This window comes from Bubalus kerabau, chromosome 16 (genome assembly GCF_029407905.1).
Source record: "Bubalus kerabau isolate K-KA32 ecotype Philippines breed swamp buffalo chromosome 16, PCC_UOA_SB_1v2, whole genome shotgun sequence".
NCBI classification, from domain to species: Eukaryota; Metazoa; Chordata; class Mammalia; order Artiodactyla; family Bovidae; genus Bubalus; species Bubalus kerabau.
The window spans coordinates 32,796,290-32,815,746 of NC_073639.1; the positions used below are offsets into that span (position 1 = coordinate 32,796,290).

A 19,457-nucleotide genomic window follows, 5' to 3' on the forward strand; every position below is an offset into this window, starting at 1 on the left:
AAATTTCAGAGGGACCAAAAGAAGCAAAGGCTTGGAGGCTTGAAATAACTACTTATTCAGGAAATTGGAGCATGGAATAGTAAGGTTTGCAGGAAGAGATGAAAATGAGTGTTGGATGTCTATGAATCTCCCCTTTTTTCCTTTAGACCTCGTATGCCAGTTATAATTGGTGGGTGACCAGATTAGTTGATCAGCTAAACACCAGCTCAGGTAAATACAGAAAGCTTACCCTTCTTCCACCGACCTCTGACCTTCTCTTCATTGAATTCTATTGATTTTGAGCCTCATTTAATTTGTTACAGCATATTTGCAGTACACCATTCTTCCACCTGGAAAATCCCATGGACGGAGGACCCTGGTGGGCTGCAGTCGGTGGGGTCGCTAAGAGTCGGACATGACTGAGCGACTTCACTTTCACTTTTCACTTTTATGCACTGGAGAAGGAAATGGCAATCCACTCCAGTGTCTTGCCTGGAGAATCCCAGGGACGGGAGCCTGGTGGGCTGCCATCTATGGGGTCACGCAGAATCAGACATGACTGAAGCGACTTAGCAGCAGCAGCTTTCTTCCACCTCCATCTAAGAAGGTGGGTCTGATAGTCCTTAGGGACCTGTTCAAAGAGGGACATGTATATCAAGCTAAGGAGTGAAGAGTTTATTCACCAGTGGGGATGGAGTCTTTTTTTTTTTTTTTCATTCTCTTAAGAGTGCCTTTCATAGAGAAGTTTTTAATTTCTATGAAGTTCAGTTCATCAATTTGTTCTTTAATGGATGTATCATATATAAAAACTTGGGCTTCCCAGGTGGCACAATGGTAAAGAATCCACCTGCCAAAGCACAGATGCAAGAGATGTAGGTTCGATCCCTGGAGTAGGGAAGATCATCTGGAGTAGGAAATGGCAACCCACTCCAGTATTCTTGCCTGGAAAATTCCCTGGACAGAGGAGCCTGGTGGACTGTGGTCCATGGAGTTGCAAAGAGTTGGTTACAATTGAGTGACTGAGTGTACACACACATCTAAAGATCTTTGCCTTACTCAAGGCTGCAAAGCTTCTCTTCTGTGTAGTCTTCTAGAATTTTTACACTCAAATCTATGAAGCATTTTGAGTTAAATTTTGTACAAGGTGTGAGACAAGGGTCAAGGTTCACTTTTTTAATATATGGATGCACAATTGGAAAGACTATCCTTTCTCCATTAAATTACTTTTGCATCTTTGTTAAAAAGTCAGTGGAACATATTTGTGTAGATCCATTTCTGTTCTGTTCTCTTGATCTATCTGGAAACCAAGATCCTGTCTTGATTATTACAGTTTTATAATAAATCATTGTAGCCTTTCAGATTTGTTCTTTTCACAGTTGTTTTGACTGTCATAGGTCCTTTGCACTTCTATATACATTTTAGGATCAGCTTGTTCTACAAAAAAAAAGGATGCTGGGATTTTGATAGGCATTGTATGATTCTCTGGATTAATTTGTGTAGAATTCACTTAATGATATTAAGTTCTCTGACTAATGAAAAAATATTTCTCAACTGATATCTCTTCTTTAATTTTTTTCAGCGATATTTTATAGTTTTTAGTATATAGGTTTTGCACATATTTGGTCAGATTTATCTCTATGTATTGCAGGTTTTGATACTATTGTAAACTATTATTTGTTTACTTTCCATTTCTGATTTATCGTTTCTAGTGTATAGAAATACTTTGTATGTGTGTACTTTACCCTGTCACCTTTCTAAACTCACTTATTAGTTCCAGTAGGTTTAATGCAGATTGGAGAAGGAAATGGCAACCCACTCCAGTGTTCTTGCCTGGAGAATCCCAGGGACGGGGGAACCTGGTGGGCTGCCGTCTATGGGGTCTCACAGAGTCGGACACGACTGAAGTGACTTAGCAGCAGCAACAGCAGGTTTAATGCAGTCTTTCAGATTTTCTACATTGACAGTCTTTTCATCTGTAAATAGACTGTTTTACTTCTTCCTTTCCACTTTGGAATGTCTTGCATTTCATTTTCTTGCCTTATTGTACTTACTGAAACCTCCAGTACAGTGTTGAGCCAAAGTGGTTGGAGTAGACATCCTTGTATTGTTCTTGATTTTAGGGAGAAAGTATCTGTTTTTCAAAATTAAATATGATACTAGCTGTAGTTTTTCCATAGATGTCCTTACTAGGTTGAGGATACTAATTTCTATTCTAGTTTTCTGAGAGTTTTTTAAATGAGAATGAATATTGGATTATTTTCTTCCAAATGCTTTTTCTACATTTTTTGAGATGATCAGATTTTTTTTTCATTTTTAGTTTTTTAATAGCGAGATTTATATAGATTACTTTTCAAGTGTTAAACTTGCCGTTTTGGAATAAACTCCTCTTGGTCATAATGTATTATCTTTTTAATATACTGTTTAACATTGATTATCTTAAATGTATGTTTAAAATTTTCATGTCTGTGACGCTTTGTAAAAAAAAAAAAAAAAAAAAAAAAAAAATTTCCCCTAATGTCTTTGTCTCGTTTGGTGTCAAGATATGCTGGCCTCAGAATTACTTAGAAAGTATTTGTCCTCTCCAAGTTTCTGGAAGATGTTTGTGTAGAATTGATATTTCTTCCTTAAATGTTTGGTAGAATTTACTAGTGAAGACAATGGAACCTAGAGCTTTCCTTGTGGAAGATTTTAAACTGTAAATTCAGTTCCTTTAATAGATAAAAAGTTAGTCAGTACTTTGTTTATACAAGATATACCCTTCACAGATCTTACGTATATATGGAATTCTCTGTGCAGCTTTCTCTCCTATTCTTTGTCCTGCCAGTTCTAATTTACTTGGTTTCCACTGAGTCTAAGCTTCATTTCCTTAAATCAGAGAATCTACTGATCTTTGCCTGCAATTTTCCTCCCTGTTTTCTGGCATGAAATGTCACTCAGGTCATTCACTTCAGTTCAGTCACTCAGTCGTGTCCGACTCTTTGCAACCCCATGAATCGCAGCACGCCAGGCCTCCCTGTCCATCACCAACTCCCGGAGTTCACTCAAACTCACGTCCATCAAGTTGGTGATGCCATCCAGCCATCTCATCCTCTGGCGTCCCCTTCTCCTCCTGCCCCCAATCCCTCCCAGCATCAGAGTCTTTTCCAATGAGTCAACTCTTTGCATGAGGTGGCCAAAGTATTGGAGTTTCAGCTTCAGCATCATTCCCTCCAAAGAACACCCAGGGCTGATCTCCTTCAGAATGGACCGGTTGGATCTCCTTGCAGTCCAAGGGACTCTCAAGAGTCTTCTCCAACACCACAGTTCAAAACCATCAATTCTTCGGCACTCAGCTTTCTTCACAGTCCAACTCTCACATCCATACATGACCACTGGAAAAACCATAGCCTTGACTAGACAGACTTTTGTTGGCAAAGTAATATCTCTGCTCTTGAATATGCTGCCTAAGTTGGTCATAACTTTCCTTCCAAGGAGTAAGCATCTTTTAATTCATGGCTGCAGTCACCATCTGCAGTGATGTTGGAGCCCAGAAAAATAAATTCTGACACTGTTTCCACTGTTTCTCCATCTATTTCCCATGAAGTGATGGGACCAGATGCCATGATCTTCGTTTTCTGAATGTTGAGCTTTAAGCCAACTTTTTCACTCTCCACTTTCACTTTCATCAAGAGGCTTTTGAATTCCTCTTCACTTTCTGCCATAAGGGTGGTGTCATCTGCATATCTGAGGTTATTGATATTTCTCCCGGCAATCTTGATTCCAGCTTATGCTTCTTCCAATCCAGTGTTTCTCATGATGTTAAATAAGCAGAAGTTAAATAAGCAGGGTGACAATATACAGCCTTGACGTACTCCTTTTCCTGTTTTTAGGCTGGGGCAATCAGCGTGCTCACTTCATTTATTTTATGTTTGTCATTATCATTGCCTGATGTCTTGTACCTGGCAAACCACTGTTTTGTTTTTTTGGTGTGTCAGGTGGGAAAATGGACCATGTTACTTTATCTTGATCATGAGCAGAAGTCCTGTTCAGTTTGCCCTACTTTTTAATCTTAAACACAAATACCTTACTCCCATTATAACTGTTCTTTGACCTCATCAAGAGCTGTATTCTTTGAACCCTTCAGTTTCTTTCATTTCCTTAATTCTTTTGCAGCTATTTTTTTATACAGGCTATAACAGTTTTCCCCATTTTTATACAATTTCTCCATTGATTCATCTGCTCTTTTGTTATTTATCTTAATGTGACCATGCCACTGCTTTTGTGGAGCTCATACTCAATAACACCTTTTCCATAGCTTGCTTTTACAGTTCTCATACCCATCTGTTCAATATCCGTAGATAAAAACCTCCTGGATAAGTGCCACCACAGTTTCTAGGTTAACTCATAAGTAGTAAGTAATTGGGCTGGGGTTTGAACCCAGGCAATCTAGTTTGAATCCAGTGTTTTATGTTCTTTTCTATCCAGCAAAGACACTTGCTTGGAAGAAAAATTATAGGCCTGTTTCACTTATGCACACTGAAACTAAAATCCTAAGTAAAATATTAATAGATTGAATCCATCAATGGCTATTAAGCTCATTTGTGTGTGTAGATATATAATACACACACAGTCACCTTCATATTGGATTCATCCCAGCAATGGAAGGGTTGTTAGCATTAGAAAATTATTAAGTATGTAAGAAAAGACCTAGATTAATAAAGAAACATTGTGTATGGATTAGAGCACTTAATATAGGAAATATGTCAGTTCTCCCACAAATTAATGGATAGATTCAATGCAATCCCAAACCTCTATTTGACATGTTTCTAAAATCTGTGTAGAAGAGCTGAAAATAGCCAAAAGAGTTCTAAGGAACATCAAGGTGGGAAATTTTATTTTATCAACTATTAAGACATTATAAAAATCCAATTATTAAATCCAACTCTTAGCGACCCCATGGACTGTAGACAGCCAGGCCCCTCTGTCCATGGGATTTTCCAGGCAAGAATGCTGGAGTGGGTTGCCATTTCCTTCTCCAGGGGATCTTCCAATCCAGGAATCAAACTTGTGTCTCCTGCATTGACAGGTGGATTGTTTACCACTGAGCCACCTGAGAAGCCCCTATTATACTGGTAGATAGATAAATACATAGATCAGCTAGCACAGAAACAGATGCATACATCCACAAACACTTGTTGTCTGAAAGAACGGGAAATACAAATCAGTGGGAGAGGGATAGGCTGGTGAGCAAATGGTGCTAGGATAATTGGCTGTCTAAATGGGAAAGAAAAAATATCTTTCTCACACCATATAAAAAAATTATTGGTTGAAGGAATACATTCTCTTTAAACTTGCAGAAAAATAGTTAAGAGGATGTCTTTATGATCTCAGGATCGTGGATTTCTTCAGCAGACATTTTTGATTGAAAGGAAAATATATATGAATAGACTGCATTAGAAGTAAAAACTTGGATATCACAAGAAACATCATCAATATAATGACTGCCCCAGCCACAGGGAGGGAGAATATACTTAAAATAAATATAGTGAAGAGTTGATTATCATCCACAATTTAAAAAGGTCTTTCATGAACAAAAATACATTCACACTAATAGAAAAAATAAAACCTGATGAGGTACTAAAAATATGAAAATGTCAGTCTCATCAGTAATCCAGAAAAGGCAAACTATAAAGTAAAATAAGTGCTTGTTGAATGAAGGAAATGGTAGATTCACATTACAGTAAAATTTCCTCCAGTTTAAAGCAGTCTGTGAAGATTGTTCTCCCTCATTGATGCATAATTGACTTCTTAATCTATTTCACTTACTGAGATGTCAGATTTAGTATTTTTTCTTACTTAAAACCTTATCAAAAAGTAGTAGTTTGTGTTACTGCTAGAGACCAGACCCTAATTTTAGTGCCATGTGTCAGGTAACTCTTAAAAATTCTGAGGATAACAATAAAAAGGAATAACTCTTTTTAAACTTAATAAAAGTTAAAAATGGTTTAACTTATTAATACTTTGTAATTACCTATTCTTTCCTCAGAATGATGTCTTGTTTGTGTACCTGCTCATTTGTGTCCTTACTTTGCAACTCCAAGACTCCTGTGTCCATGGAATTCTTCAGGCAAGAATACTGGAGTGGGTTGCCATTTTCTTTTCCAACATATGTGTCATGTTTCTCCACTAAGTTATGTATGCTTTCAAGGAAGGAACTATTATCTGAAGTTAACAGTGTAGTACATTTTGTGTGTGTACATTATATATATATATATATATATATATAAAAATTTGTATATAGGTAATATGTATGTTCATATATATGTATATTTGCTTATGTGTGACATGCAGAAAAGTAGAGAAAATAAATATAAAGCTTAGAGGATTATTACAAAGCTCAAAACTCATATAATCATATCCCAGGCCAAAAAATAGAACACTGCTAGCACCCCAGATGACCACCTGTGACTATACCCATTTCCTGCCCCCCAAAGATAAATATAATATCTGTAATTTTACACTGTAAAAGCTGTTTTGCTTGTGATTGAAATTTATGTTAATAGAGTCATAAACTATGTTGCCTTCTGCATTTGGTGTCTTTCATTTAATATTATGTTTTTGAGATTTCATATTCTTGCATGTAGATGTAGTATACTCATTTTAATTACTGTAGAACATTATAGTTTATAAATTTATCATTTTTTTCCATTCTTTTGATATATACTTGCAGATGTTTCCATTCTGGGGGCCATTGAGAATAATGCTGTTATCAGTGTTTTCTGTCATATGTGAAGAACTGACTCACTGGAAAATACCCTGATGTTGGGAAAGATTGAGGGCAGGAGGAGAAGGGGAATGACAGAGTATGAGATGATTGGAGGGCATCACTGACTCGATGGACATGAGTTAGAGTAAGCTCTGGGAGTTGGTGATGGACAGGGAAGCCTGTTGTGCTGCAGTTCATAGGGTCGTAAAGAGTGGGACAAGATTGAGCAACTGAACTTGGGTAGTATAGTCATTTTCACAGTATTGAGTCTTCCAATCCAAGAACATGGTGTATCTCTCTGTCAACTCAAATCAGTCTTTGAGTTCTTTCATCAGTGTCTTAACAGTTTTTTGAGTACAGATCTTTTACCTCCTTAGGTAGATTTATTCCTAGGTATTTTATTCTTTTGTTGCAGTGATAATTGGGATTATTTCCTTAACTTCTCTTTTAGATCTTTTGTTATTTATTAGTGTACAGGAATGCAAGAGGTTTCTGTGCATTAATTTTGTATTTTACCAGATTCATTGATTAGCTCTAGTAGTTTTCTAGTGGCATCTTTAGGATTCTCTGTGTATCGTAGCATGTCATCTGCAAACAGTGACAGTTTTTCTTCCCAGGTCTTCATTTCACATAGAATTGATTTTTATGAATAATGGTTTGTTCTTTTCCACGAGCATATCCAGCTGACCTGGAACCACTTACAAAAAGATTGTGCTCCCCTCTTTATTACTCTGAAGTGCCCTTTGATCAGAGTTGAAGTGCTCATATATATGAGAAATATACCCACATGGGTATATTTCTGGATCCTGCATTCTCTTCCATAAGTTAGTTTTGTTTATATAACTATCACACAGTCTAAATGCCAATAACTTTTAAATAAATCTTGATCTCTGGTTGAACAAGTCCTCCCCCCTTGTTCTTTCACAAAATATTGTTTTTCTTATTGCATTTCTACCTATATTTTTATTTTTTATGTTTTTTATGGATAGGGCATCATGCTATTTTAATTTGCTTTTCCCTAATGCACAATGCTTATTGTTTTCCAGTAATTCCCCAATGTCGATCAACTAATACATGCTTATTTCCCATCTCTATATATTATTCTAAAAGATGGCTACACATAGTCCTATTTAGCTTGGAGTGTTTGATTTCTTATTGTGGATTTTTTTCCTGGTTTTTTGAGTACCTTGCACGCAAACTGTTCTCCGGTTGTGTGTTTTAAAAATGTATTCTCATAGCCAGAGGTTTGTCTTTCCATTCTTTAAACAATGTCCTTCACAAAGTAAGCAGTTTACATTTAATAAAGTCCATATTAGCAATTTTTTCTTTCATGGGTTGTGCTTCTTGTGTTGTATATGAAAATGAATTGTCAAAGTATAACTCATGTAGATTTTCTAAGTTTTCTACTATAGTTTTGGTAGTTTCATATTTTGTATTTAAGACAATGAAGGATTTTTAATGAATTTCTAAGATGCAGAGTTTGTGTCTTTACTTTCTTATGGTTCTCCATTTGTATCCTCCTCATTTGTTGATGATGACTAAAGACTTAAAAGTCTATATTTTCTGTGTTAATGTGCTTTTTATTCCTTTGGCCAAGGTCAAGTAGTCTGAGTTTGCATGGGTATACTAGTGGACTCTATATTCTGTTCCATTTATCTTTGTTTTTATTTGTTTAAAATATGCTCTCTTGATTATTTTAGCTTTCTAGAAAATCTTGAAGTCAGAAAGTGTGAGTTCATCAACTTCATCAGTATTGTCTTCACTGCTCAATGCAGTGTTTAAATCAACACTGCATTAAATCAATTGTTTAATATCTACAAAATAATCGGCTGAATTTTTTATTGCGATTGTATTGGTCTTTAAATCAATTTAAGAGGAATTGACATCTTAATATTGTGGGTTTTGGTGATTAACAAAAAATATATCTCAATTGATTTTTTTTCATTGCTTTCAAGAATATTTCATATCTTTTTTCTTTAAAAGAAAATCGTTCAATTTATTGAAAGAATAAAAGAACCAGTCCATCTATTTTCCTCTGGCTCCCTCTACCCCCACCCTCCACTTCTTACAATCACCAGTCTGTTCCCTGTATCCGTGAGCTTGGTTTCTTTCTTTTCATGTGATATTTGTCTTTCTCTGTTATTTATTTAACTTCATAATACTCTGAAGATCCATTCATATTGTCACAAATGGCAAGACTTCTTTCTTTTTTATGGCTAAGTAATAGTCCATTGTATGTATACCACAATTTATTTATTTATCCAACAATAGAAATTTAGGTTGTTTCCACATCTTGGCTATTGTAAATAATGCTGCAGTGAACATGTGGTGCATATCTTTTCAAATTATTGTTTTCATTTTCTTTAGATAAATACTCAGAAATGGAACTGTCAGATCATACTGTAGTTCTGTTTTTAATTTTTTGAGGAACTAAAACCTCCAGACCTTCAAAATAGTTGTACCAATTTATATTTACATTTCTACCAATAATACACATCTCCACATCTTCACCAACACTTGTTATTTCTTTTTTTTTTTTTTTTTTTTTGATAATTGCCATTCTAATGGGAATGAGGTGATATCTTATTGTGGTTTTAATTTGCATTTTCTTGATGATTAGTGATGTTGAATATCTTTTCATGTCTGTTGGCCATCTGTTTACTTTGGGAAAATGTCTATTCAGATCTTCTGCCCGTTTTTTAATTCAGTTTTGTGTCTTTTTTGTGGCTATTGAGTTGTGTGAGGTTCTTTGTATATTTTGGATATGTTCCCATTATCAGGTATATGATTTGCAGTTATTTTCTCTCATTGAGGGTAGGTTGCCTTTTCATTTTATTGGTAGCTTTCTTTGCTATGCAGGTGCTTTTTCCTAAGAAGTTTCAAATGAAACTGCATTTTCACAATGAGTCAGTTCAGAATACTTTTTAATTTGTTCTGTCATTCATCCTGAGACCGATAGGTTATTGAAAGGTAATTTCTTACATAACGGGTATTTTTCTGATAGTTTTTGTCTCTCGATTCTGGCCTAATTTTGCTGTTATCAAGTAATGTACTCTTTTTGGCTTTCCAGGGGAGCAAAAGTAAGTTTCCTGTATCCTTATAGATTGTTGCCTGTGACCCCCTATTGTAAAAGACAAATAGGAGAAAACAAACAAGTTTAATAACGTGTTTACCTTCTGTATACATTCTGAAAATGTTTTTTAACACTGTAGCTTCGGCATTTAAAGGAATTTTTCTGTTTTTCTGGGTCACTAATGTATACAGTGACCCAGAAAAACTCCTTTAAATGGCAAAGCTACAGTGTTAAAAAACATTTTCAGATAAAGACAAAAGGAGATATTGAAAAAGAGGGTGAGTGGTTACAAGTTACCAAGAAAAGCACAGTAAACAAGAGTAAAATTGTTATGCAGATTTAAGTCATTACCTTGGGCTTCTCCAGTGGCTCAGATGGTAAAGAATCTGCCTGCAGTGCAGGAGAAGACCTGGATTCAATCCCTGGGTAGGGAAGACACCCCTGGGGAAGGGAATGGCTGCTCACTCCAGCATTCTTGCCTGGAGAATTCCATGCATAGAGGAACCTGTCAGGCTGCAGTCTATAGGGTCGCAGAGTCGGACACAACTGAGTGACTAAGGCTTTCAGGGCTTCCCTCTGGCTCAGACAGCGAACAGTCTACTTGCCATGCGAGAGAACCGGGTTTGATCCCTGGGTTGGGAAGATCTCCTGAAGAAGGAAATGTCTGCCCACTCCAGTATTCTTGCCTGGAGAATTCCACGGACAGTAAAGAGCCTGTCAAGCTGCAGTCCATAGGGTCACAAAGAGTCGGACGTGACTGAGCGACTAACACTTTCTCTTTCTGGTATAAAAAGGGAGACGTGCTTACAAATGGAATTTTTCCTCATAAATGTAAATATCTTTAACAAAAGGGTAACTTCCACTCAATTTTTCAAAGCGTTTCCTATTCTGTTTCTTAAGAATTATCAGCCTAAAATACTTCTTATGCCAAAGAGATGTATTTTAGAGTGGTATATTCTCTTCAGTTTAAGTCTTTTGAAAGTTAAGATTTACTCTTATTTGAAGTTTTAGTTTTTCTTCTTTTTTTAACTGAAGTCTACTTGCTGCACAATATTATATAAGTTATGAGTGTACATTATAGTGATTTGCAATTTTTAAAGGTTATATTCTGTTTATAAAGTCTTGACTCTATTCTCCATATTATACAATATATTCTTGTAGCTTGTTTGTACCTAAGGCTTTATACCTCTTACTCCCCTACCTCAGTATAGCCTCCCCCTCTTCTCACTGGTAACCACAAATTTGTTCTCTATATCTGTAAGTCTGCTTCTTTTAGATTATATTCACTCACTTGTTGTATGTTTTAGATTCCACATGTAAGTGATATCATACAACAATTGTCTTCTGACTTATTTCACTGAGCATAATGATCTCCAGTTCCGTCCATATTGCTGCAAATGACAAAATTGCCCTCTTTTTATGGCGGAGTTGTATTCCATCTTTATCTATTCATCCATTAATAGACACTTAGGTTGTTTCTATATATCTTGGCAATTGCAAATAATGCATGTTATGAATATTGGGGTGCATGTATGTTTTCAAATTAGTGTTTTTGTTTTTTATGGATATGCACCCAGGAGTGGAATTGCTGGGTCACACAGTAGTTCTATTTTTAGTTTTTTAAGAAGCCTTATACTGGTTTGTTTGTTTGTTTTTCTTTTTACAATGACTGGAACAATTTAACATTCTCACCAACAGGGTAAGAGGGTTTCCTTTTCTCCACATCCTCATCAGCATTTGTTATCTGCGTTCTTTTTGATGATAATCATTCTGACAGGTGTGAGGTGATCTCAGTGTGGTTTTGATTTGCAATCCCTGATAATTAGTGATGTTGAGCATCTTTTTATGTGCCTATTGGCCATCTACATTTCCTCTTTGGAAAAAATGTGTGTTTGTTATTTATGCCCACTTTTTAATCACGTTATTTGTTTTTTAATGTTGAGTTGTTTGAGCTGTTTATACATGTTGGATATCAATCCCTTAATCGTCATATGATTTGTAAATATTATCTCCCACCTTGTAGATTGTCTTTTCATTTTTGCCCTTGCTGGGCAAAAGCTTTTAAGTTCAGTAAGGTCTTATTAGTTTATTTTTGGTTTTATTTCCTTTGCCTTAGCAGACATATCCAAAACAATATTGCTTCAATTTATGTCAAGTGTGTTCTGACTTTGTGCTCCTTTAGAAGTTTTATGGCTTCCAGTCTTACATTTAGGTCTTTAATCTGTTTTGAGTTTATTTTTGTATATGGTGTCAAGAGATGTTCTAATTTTGTTCTTTTACATGTAAGCTGTCCAGTTTTCCCAGCACCATTTATTGAAGCAACTGTCTTTTCTCTATGGTGTAGTCTTACCTCCTTTGTCATAGGTTAATTGAACATAAGAGTATGAGTTTATTTCTGGGCTCTCTATCCTGTTGCATTGATCTATGTTGTCTGCTTTTGTGTAGTACAATATTGTTTTGATTACTGTAACTTTGTAGTATAGTCTGAAGTCGGGGATCATGATTCCTTACCTCTGTCTTCTTTGTCAAGATTGTTTCGGCTAGTCAGAATCTTTTGTGTTTCCATGCAAATTTTACAATTATTTGGTCTAGGCCTATGAAAAATGCCATTGACATTTTGATAGGGATTGCATTGAATCTGTAGATTGTCTTGAGTAGTATGGTGATTTTTAACAATATTGACTCTTCCAATCCAGCTTCATAGTATATCTTTTTATATATTCATGTCTTCAGTTTCTTTCCTCAGTATCATATAGTTTTTAGGATACAGGTTTTTTTCTTTATTCCTATTTTATTTTGATAGAATGGTCAGTAGTTCAGTTCAGTTGCTCAGTCATGTACAACTCTTTTCGACCCCATGGACCACAGCATATCAGGCCTCCCTGTCTATCACCAACTTCCGGAGTTTACTCAAACTCATGTCCATTAAGTCAGTGATCCCATCCAACCATCTCATCCTCTGTCGTCCCCTTTTCCTCCTGCCCCCAATCCCTCCCAGCATCAGGGTTTTTTCCAATGAGTCAGTTTTTTGCATCAGGTGGCCAAAGTATTGGAGTTTCAGCTTCAGCATCAGTCCTTCCAATGAATATTCAGGACTGATTTCCTTTAGGATGGACTGGTTGGATCTCCTCGCACTCCAAAGGACTCTCGAGAGTCTTCTCCAACACCACAGTCAAAAACATCAATTCTTTGACACTCAGCTTTCTTTATAGTCCAACTCTCACATCCATACATGACCACTGGAAAAACCATAACTTTGACTAGACAGACCTTTGTTGGCAAAGTAATGTCTCTGCTTTTTAATATGCTGTCCAGGTTGGTTATAACTTTTCTTCCCAGGAGCAAGTGTCTTAATTTCATGGCTGCAGTCACCATCTGCAGTGATTTTGGAGCCCAAGAAAATAAAGTCAGTCACTGTTTCCACTGTTTACCCATCTATTTGTCGTGAAGTGATGGGACTGGATGCCATGATCTTAGTTTTCTGAATGTTGCTTTTTAAGCCAGCTTTTTCACTCTCCTCTTTCACTTGCATCAAGAGGCTCTTTAGTTCTTCTTCACTTTCTGCCTTAAGGGTGGTGTCATCTGCATATCTGAGGTTATTGATATTTCTCCTGGCAATCTTGATTCCAGCTTGTGCTTTATCCACCCCAACATTTCTCATGATGTATTCTGCATATAAGTTAAATAAGCAGGGTGACAATATACAGCCTTGACGTACTCCTTTCCATATTTGAAACCAGTCTGTTGTTCCATGTCCAGCTCTAACTGGTGCTTCCTGACCCACATACAGATTTCTCAGGAGGTAGGTCAGGTGATCTGGTATTCCCATCTCTTTAAGAATTTTCCAGAGCTTGTTGTGGTCCACACAATCAAAGGCTTTGGCATAGTCAATGAAGCAGAAATAGATTTTTTCTGGAAGTCTCTTGCTTTTTTGATGATCCAGTGGATGTTGGCAATTTGATCTCTGCTTCCTAATGGTAAATGGGATTGTTTCCTTCATTTCTTTTTCTGATACTTCGTTTTTAGTGTCTAGAAATGTAACAGATTTCTGTATATTACTTTTATATCTGGAAACTTTACCAAATTCATCGATAAATCCTGGTAGTTTTCTGGTGGCATCATTAGGATTTTCTATATATAGTATCATGTCATTTACAAACAGTGACAGTTTTACTACTTTTCCAATTTGGATTCCTGTTATTTCCTTTTCTTCTCTGATTGCTGTGGCCAGGACTTCCAAAACTATGTTGAATAAAAGTGGCAAGAGTTCCTGATCTTAGAGGAAGTACTGTAAGGTTTTCGTTGTTGAATGTGATGTTAGCCATGGGTTTGCCATGTATGACCTTTATTGGGTTGAGGTATGTTTCCTGTATGGCTGGTTTCTGAGGATTTTTTATCGTAAATGGATGTTGAATTTTGTTGAAATGTTTTTCTACATCTATTGTGTTGATCATTTGGTTTTTATTCTTCAATTTGTTAATGTGGTGTATCACATTGATATTTATGGATATTGAAAAATCCTTGGGATGAATCCCATTTAAATATTCAAAAACTCAAGAGACTTACTCTTTTGTCAGCAAATTATCAGTTTTACATGTTCCATGTGATCTTGAAAGAATGAGTTTTGTATAATTGTTGGGTGCTGTGTTCTATTGTGGGGCTTCCCACATAGCACAGTGGTAGAGAATCAGCCTGCCAATGCAGGAGATGCAAGAGAGCTAGGTTCGATCCACTAGTCAGGAAGGAGGAGGAAATGGCAGCCTACTCCAATATTTTTGTATGGAAAATTCCATGGGCAGAGGAGCCTGGTGGGCTGTACAGTCCATGGAGTTGCAAAGAGTCAGACATGACTGAGAGACAGAGCGCACATATGCACACATGTTCTATTGGGGCTTCTTAGGTGGCTAGTGGTAAAGAATCCTTCCAGTCCTGGAGATGAGGGGATATGCACGTTCAGTCCCTGGGCTGGGACGATCCCCTGGAGGAGTAAATGGCAGCCCACTCCAGTATTCTTGCCTGGATAATCCCATGGATAGTGAGGCCTGGTAGGCTATAGTCTGTGGGGTCACAAAGGGTTGGATATGACTGAGCGACTGAGCACGCATGCATGCATGTTCTATTGTATTGCTTTTCTTGCTTCAAATGGAAATATTATCTTGTAGTTTCTGAGAGTCTTGTAGTTTCTAAGGCTCTTCTGGACCTTCTTTTCCATTGTGTCTTGCCTATTCCTTTTTAATTTGAATGCTTAGTCTTAGAGTTTCTCCTCTGTGTGGAGGTTTGTCCTGAAAGAGAATTTCAGCAGTTTTTAACTTCTAAAGAAGTATAGTTTAGCCTTATTCTCCAACTCTTTTCACATCTAGTAGCAGGAATAAAAAAATAAATGTGGAAGGTACTTTTTCTTGACTTCTAAAAATCTGAAGAGCAAGCCCAGAGAGACTGAGAATTAAAACTTTCAGAATCAGAAAAATTTGTTCTTTTAGCTGTTCTTTTTCCCATTGGTAGTAATTATTTGGGAGAAGGCAATGGCAGCCCACTCCAGTACTCTTGCCTGGGAAATCCCATGTAGCCTGGTAGGCTACAGTCCATAAGGTCGCTAAGAGTTGGACACGACTGAGCGACTTCACTTTCACTTTTCACTTTCATGCACTGGAGAAGGAAATGGCAACCCACTCCAGTATTCTTGCTTGAAGAATCCCAGGAATGGGGGAGCCTGGTGGGAGGCCGTCTATGGGGTCACACAGAGTCGGACATGACTTACGTGACTTAGCAGGAGCAGCAGTAATTATTTGACTTAGGTGTATAGACTATCTAAATTCTAAAATGGTGTCTTCAGAATGATTTATTTTGAACAGCAGTGGAGACTAACAGTTTTGCATTGGATATATCAATAATATCTACTTTATTTCTGTCTTTCAAAGTTGAACATTACAAATTGGTTTTTCTTTTTTTTCAGACCAAAGACTAAATGAAACCCTTAGGCGGTATCAAATGGAAAATTTTTTCAAATATTCAACAGTACAGGTATGTAAATTAAATTGGGGTCTAACAAATTAAGTTCAAACTTGGTTGTAAATATTTCTGTATTTGACAAGTGTAGAATAAATGCTACTTAGGATTATTCCATGTGAAGTTGCCTATAGCACTTGAAAATTTTTCTTACAACTCTGATTCTTGTAAGGAAGCAAAGTTGTTCTTGTTTAATGACTATAAATTCTTTGACCATAGAAATTGCCTTTGTCCCCACCAGAGTTTGAGCTTACAATATATGTATATGGTGTTAAAATGTCAGAATTGTAAAATGAGAATTCATAGACTTTTGAAACATCCTAAAATTGTTATTAGGATACATCCAGTTGTAAACTTTAACTCTCAATTCTCATAAATTTAACAGAAGCATGAACTAACTCAGAATAAGAAATAATACATGGCATTATTTTAATTTTTTTTCTTGGGCATACATTTTTATTTAAATATTGTATTAATTTTTTTTTTTTTTTTTGACCAATAAAGTATACTTACTGGTACAGTCTGAGTTACAGGATATTAAAAGAAAAATAGCTCCTAGGTTACTGAATCAGTAAAGAAATACTTTGCTTTTGACATAAATAAATCTTATAATTAAAACTGCAATTGCTTTTAAGGTATTAAAAGGAAGTTGTTTTTTTAAGATACTAGGTGATAGAGAATCTCATGATCCACTAGCCTCTACATTTTGCTCAGATTCGTAGGTTCTTTTGCTTCTGCTTGATGTCAAATGGAAATATCCCTGAAGGGAGGATTCAAACAAAAGATTGATTTTAAAGCCTGAGTAAACCTCTGAGTATGGAATTGCATCCTGTCTCCTGAAATCTGGCTGACTTGATTACAAAAGATGGTTTTACCAAATAAAATTATTGACTCTAGGTAGCCCTTTATGTCGGAGAAGGCGATGGCACCCCACTCCAGTACTCTTGCCTGGAAAATCCCATGGACGGAGGAGCCTGGTAGGCTGCAGTCCATGGGGTCGCTAAGAGTTGGACGCAACTGAGCGACTTCACTTTCACTTTTCATTTTCATGCATTGGAGAAGGCAATGGCAACCCACTCCAGTGTTCTTGCCTGGTGAATCCCAGGGATGGCGGAGCCTGGTGGGCTGCCGTCTCTGGTGTCACACAGAGTCGGACACGACTGAAGCGACTAAGGAGCAGCAGCAGCAGCCCTTTATGTGCACCTTCACTGTGTACTGTTAATTTTGTTTGTTTTTGGCTGCACTGGTCTTCACTGCTTTGCAAGGACTGTCTCTAGTTGCGGTGAGCGGGGGCTACTCTTTGTTGCTATATGTGGTCTTCTCATTGCAAAGCACAGGCCTTAGGCGTTTAAGCTTCAATATTGCAGCATGTGGGCTCAGAAGTTGTGATGTGCGGGCCCTAGAGCTTGCAGCTCTCAGTAGTTGTGGCACATGGGCTTAGTTGCTCGTGCATCAGCAGGCAGATTTTTATCCACTGTGTCACCATAGAAGTTTATATATCCTGTGATTATAATTAAAGCTGACGGTAACATACTAAGTAGGGACAGGTTTTCCCTTACTTCATAGAGTACTCTTTGGTAAAATTATGTAGCTCCTTTAATTCTTTGAAGGTACATGTCCTTCTCTTACATGTACTATTGTCAGTCATACAGTCAAATCTTGATTTTTATTTCTTATTTTTCATATTAGTATATCGTTACTGCCTAAGATTCCTTTGCGCAGTATGCCTTCTCTTCAGAACATGTTGCTGTCTCAAGACTCCAGTCCCCATGGTCTTGCCTTTCACTACATACTTTGTATTAGTGAGTGGGAGGTGATAGGGAGCTTGAGAGGGAGTTTAATTTGCTTTCTAGCATAAAGGTCCCGGAGAAGGCAATGGCACCCCACTCCAGTACTCTTGCCTGGAAAATCCCATGGACGGAGGAGCCTGGTAGGCTGCAGTCCATGGGGTCGCTAAGAGTCAGACACGACTGAGCGACTTCCCTTTCACTTTTCACTTTCATGCATTGGAGAAGGAAATGGCAACCCACTCCAGTGTTCTTGCCTGGAGAATCCCAGGGACGGGGGAGCCTGGTGGGCTGCTGTCTATGGGGTCAAACAGAGTCGGACACGACTGAAGCGACTTAGCAGCAGCAGCAGCATAAAGGTCCATATCCTTGGCCATATGCAGTTCACCTTGGGGGATTTTTCACCCCAGAAACCATTATTCTGGTTTCTGATAAAATACTCAGGAGGCGTTTTCTTTTGTTGTTGTTGGGTTTTTTGTTTTGTTTTTGCTTTCTCTTTGTTTTGTAGTAAAGGAAGAGAGAGGTAGGAGTTAACTGTTCACTATCAAAGAGTAAATGGGACCAGGTGCACTGGCTCAGATCTCGTTCCTGTAATTTTAGTTGTTGCTACTAGCAACAGAAATTCTTCATAAATTTGTTTGCCCGTTTTGTTTAGCTGCATTTCCCAAGTTCCTAGAATAATTTTTGTTATGTACTCAATAAATATTTGTTGAATTAGTGGAACAACTATAACCTTCCTCTTCTTCCCTCCTACCTATTTTTCTTCCAACATTGTGTGAGCTCTGTTGCCAGATACAGTGGAAGTGGAGATGTAAAAAGTCATGATCAGCTTGAGAAATATAAATAGTTCATGCTTTTTGTTCTGTTTTTAAAGGTAAAATCCTAGTGAATTGTCCTTTTTCCTCATACTAGGTACTGTAAAATTGCCAGGACTTGTGTTAAATGGACATATTTTTGTGAAACCCTTTTTCCAATATCGAAAAAACCTGCAGTAGTTTGATATTTCTTGTATTTTAAGTTGGTACTTCAAGGATAATTTTTACAGGAACTGTATTATAAGTGAAATACTAAAATTCTTTACTATTGTTACCATGTAATGATCATTGAGACTTATTTTGGATCAAAATAAGTTCTGTGAATTGCCTTAAGATTTTTTTATATAGCATTGTTTCTTAAGAAAATACAAGATCTAATACCTTTATAATAAATAGTAATGCTTAAATTCTGTGGATTTAAATGGAAAGAGTCTTCCAGTGTCTTTAATAGCTTATATATTTAACATATTTGGTTCATAATACCTTCATAATTCATTCTTTAAAAAACCTTTTCCCTTATAATTTTATATAACTTACTACAGATATTTTATTATAATTTGTATTTTATACTGGACTTACGGTTGATTTACAATGTTGTTAGTTTCAAATACAGCAAAATGATTCAATTATGCATAAACATATATCCATTCTTTTTCAGATTCCTATCCCATATGGGTTATTATGAGATAGTGAGTAGAGTTCCCTGTGCTATACAGTTGGTGCTTGTTGACTGCCTATGTATAGTATCATATATATATTAATCCCAAACTCCTGATATATTCCTCTCCCCACCTTTCCCGATTGATAGCCATAAGGTTTTTTTTGACATCTGTTTCTGTTTTGTGAATAAGTTCATTTGTATTATCCTTTTAAATTCTACATACAAGTGATATCATATGATTTTTGTCTTTTCTGCATCTTGGTCACTTAGTATGATAATCTCTAGGTCCATCCATGTTGCGGCAAATGGTATTGTTTCATTCTTTTTATTTTGAAGAACTAGTTAGCATTATTCAAAAATTGAAGAATCAGCTGCACTAGGAGGGGCTGTA

General features: G+C 36.7%; 1 protein-coding gene across 5 annotated transcripts in view; it reads left to right on the top strand.

Moving 5' to 3' along the window:
* The window catches only part of SCLT1 (sodium channel and clathrin linker 1), a 235,649-nt gene that overhangs the window by 5,938 nt on the left and 210,254 nt on the right, over positions 1–19,457 (top strand). For 3 of the 5 annotated variants that reach the window (XM_055550266.1, XM_055550267.1, XM_055550269.1), the window contains one exon: positions 15,751–15,818. In XM_055550266.1, coding sequence (XP_055406241.1) covers positions 15,751–15,818 — 68 coding nt within the window. Of the gene's footprint in view, positions 1–146; positions 211–15,750; positions 15,819–19,457 lie in introns of all 5 variants that reach the window. The other 2 variants (XM_055550270.1, XM_055550268.1) reach the window with 1 other exon arrangement.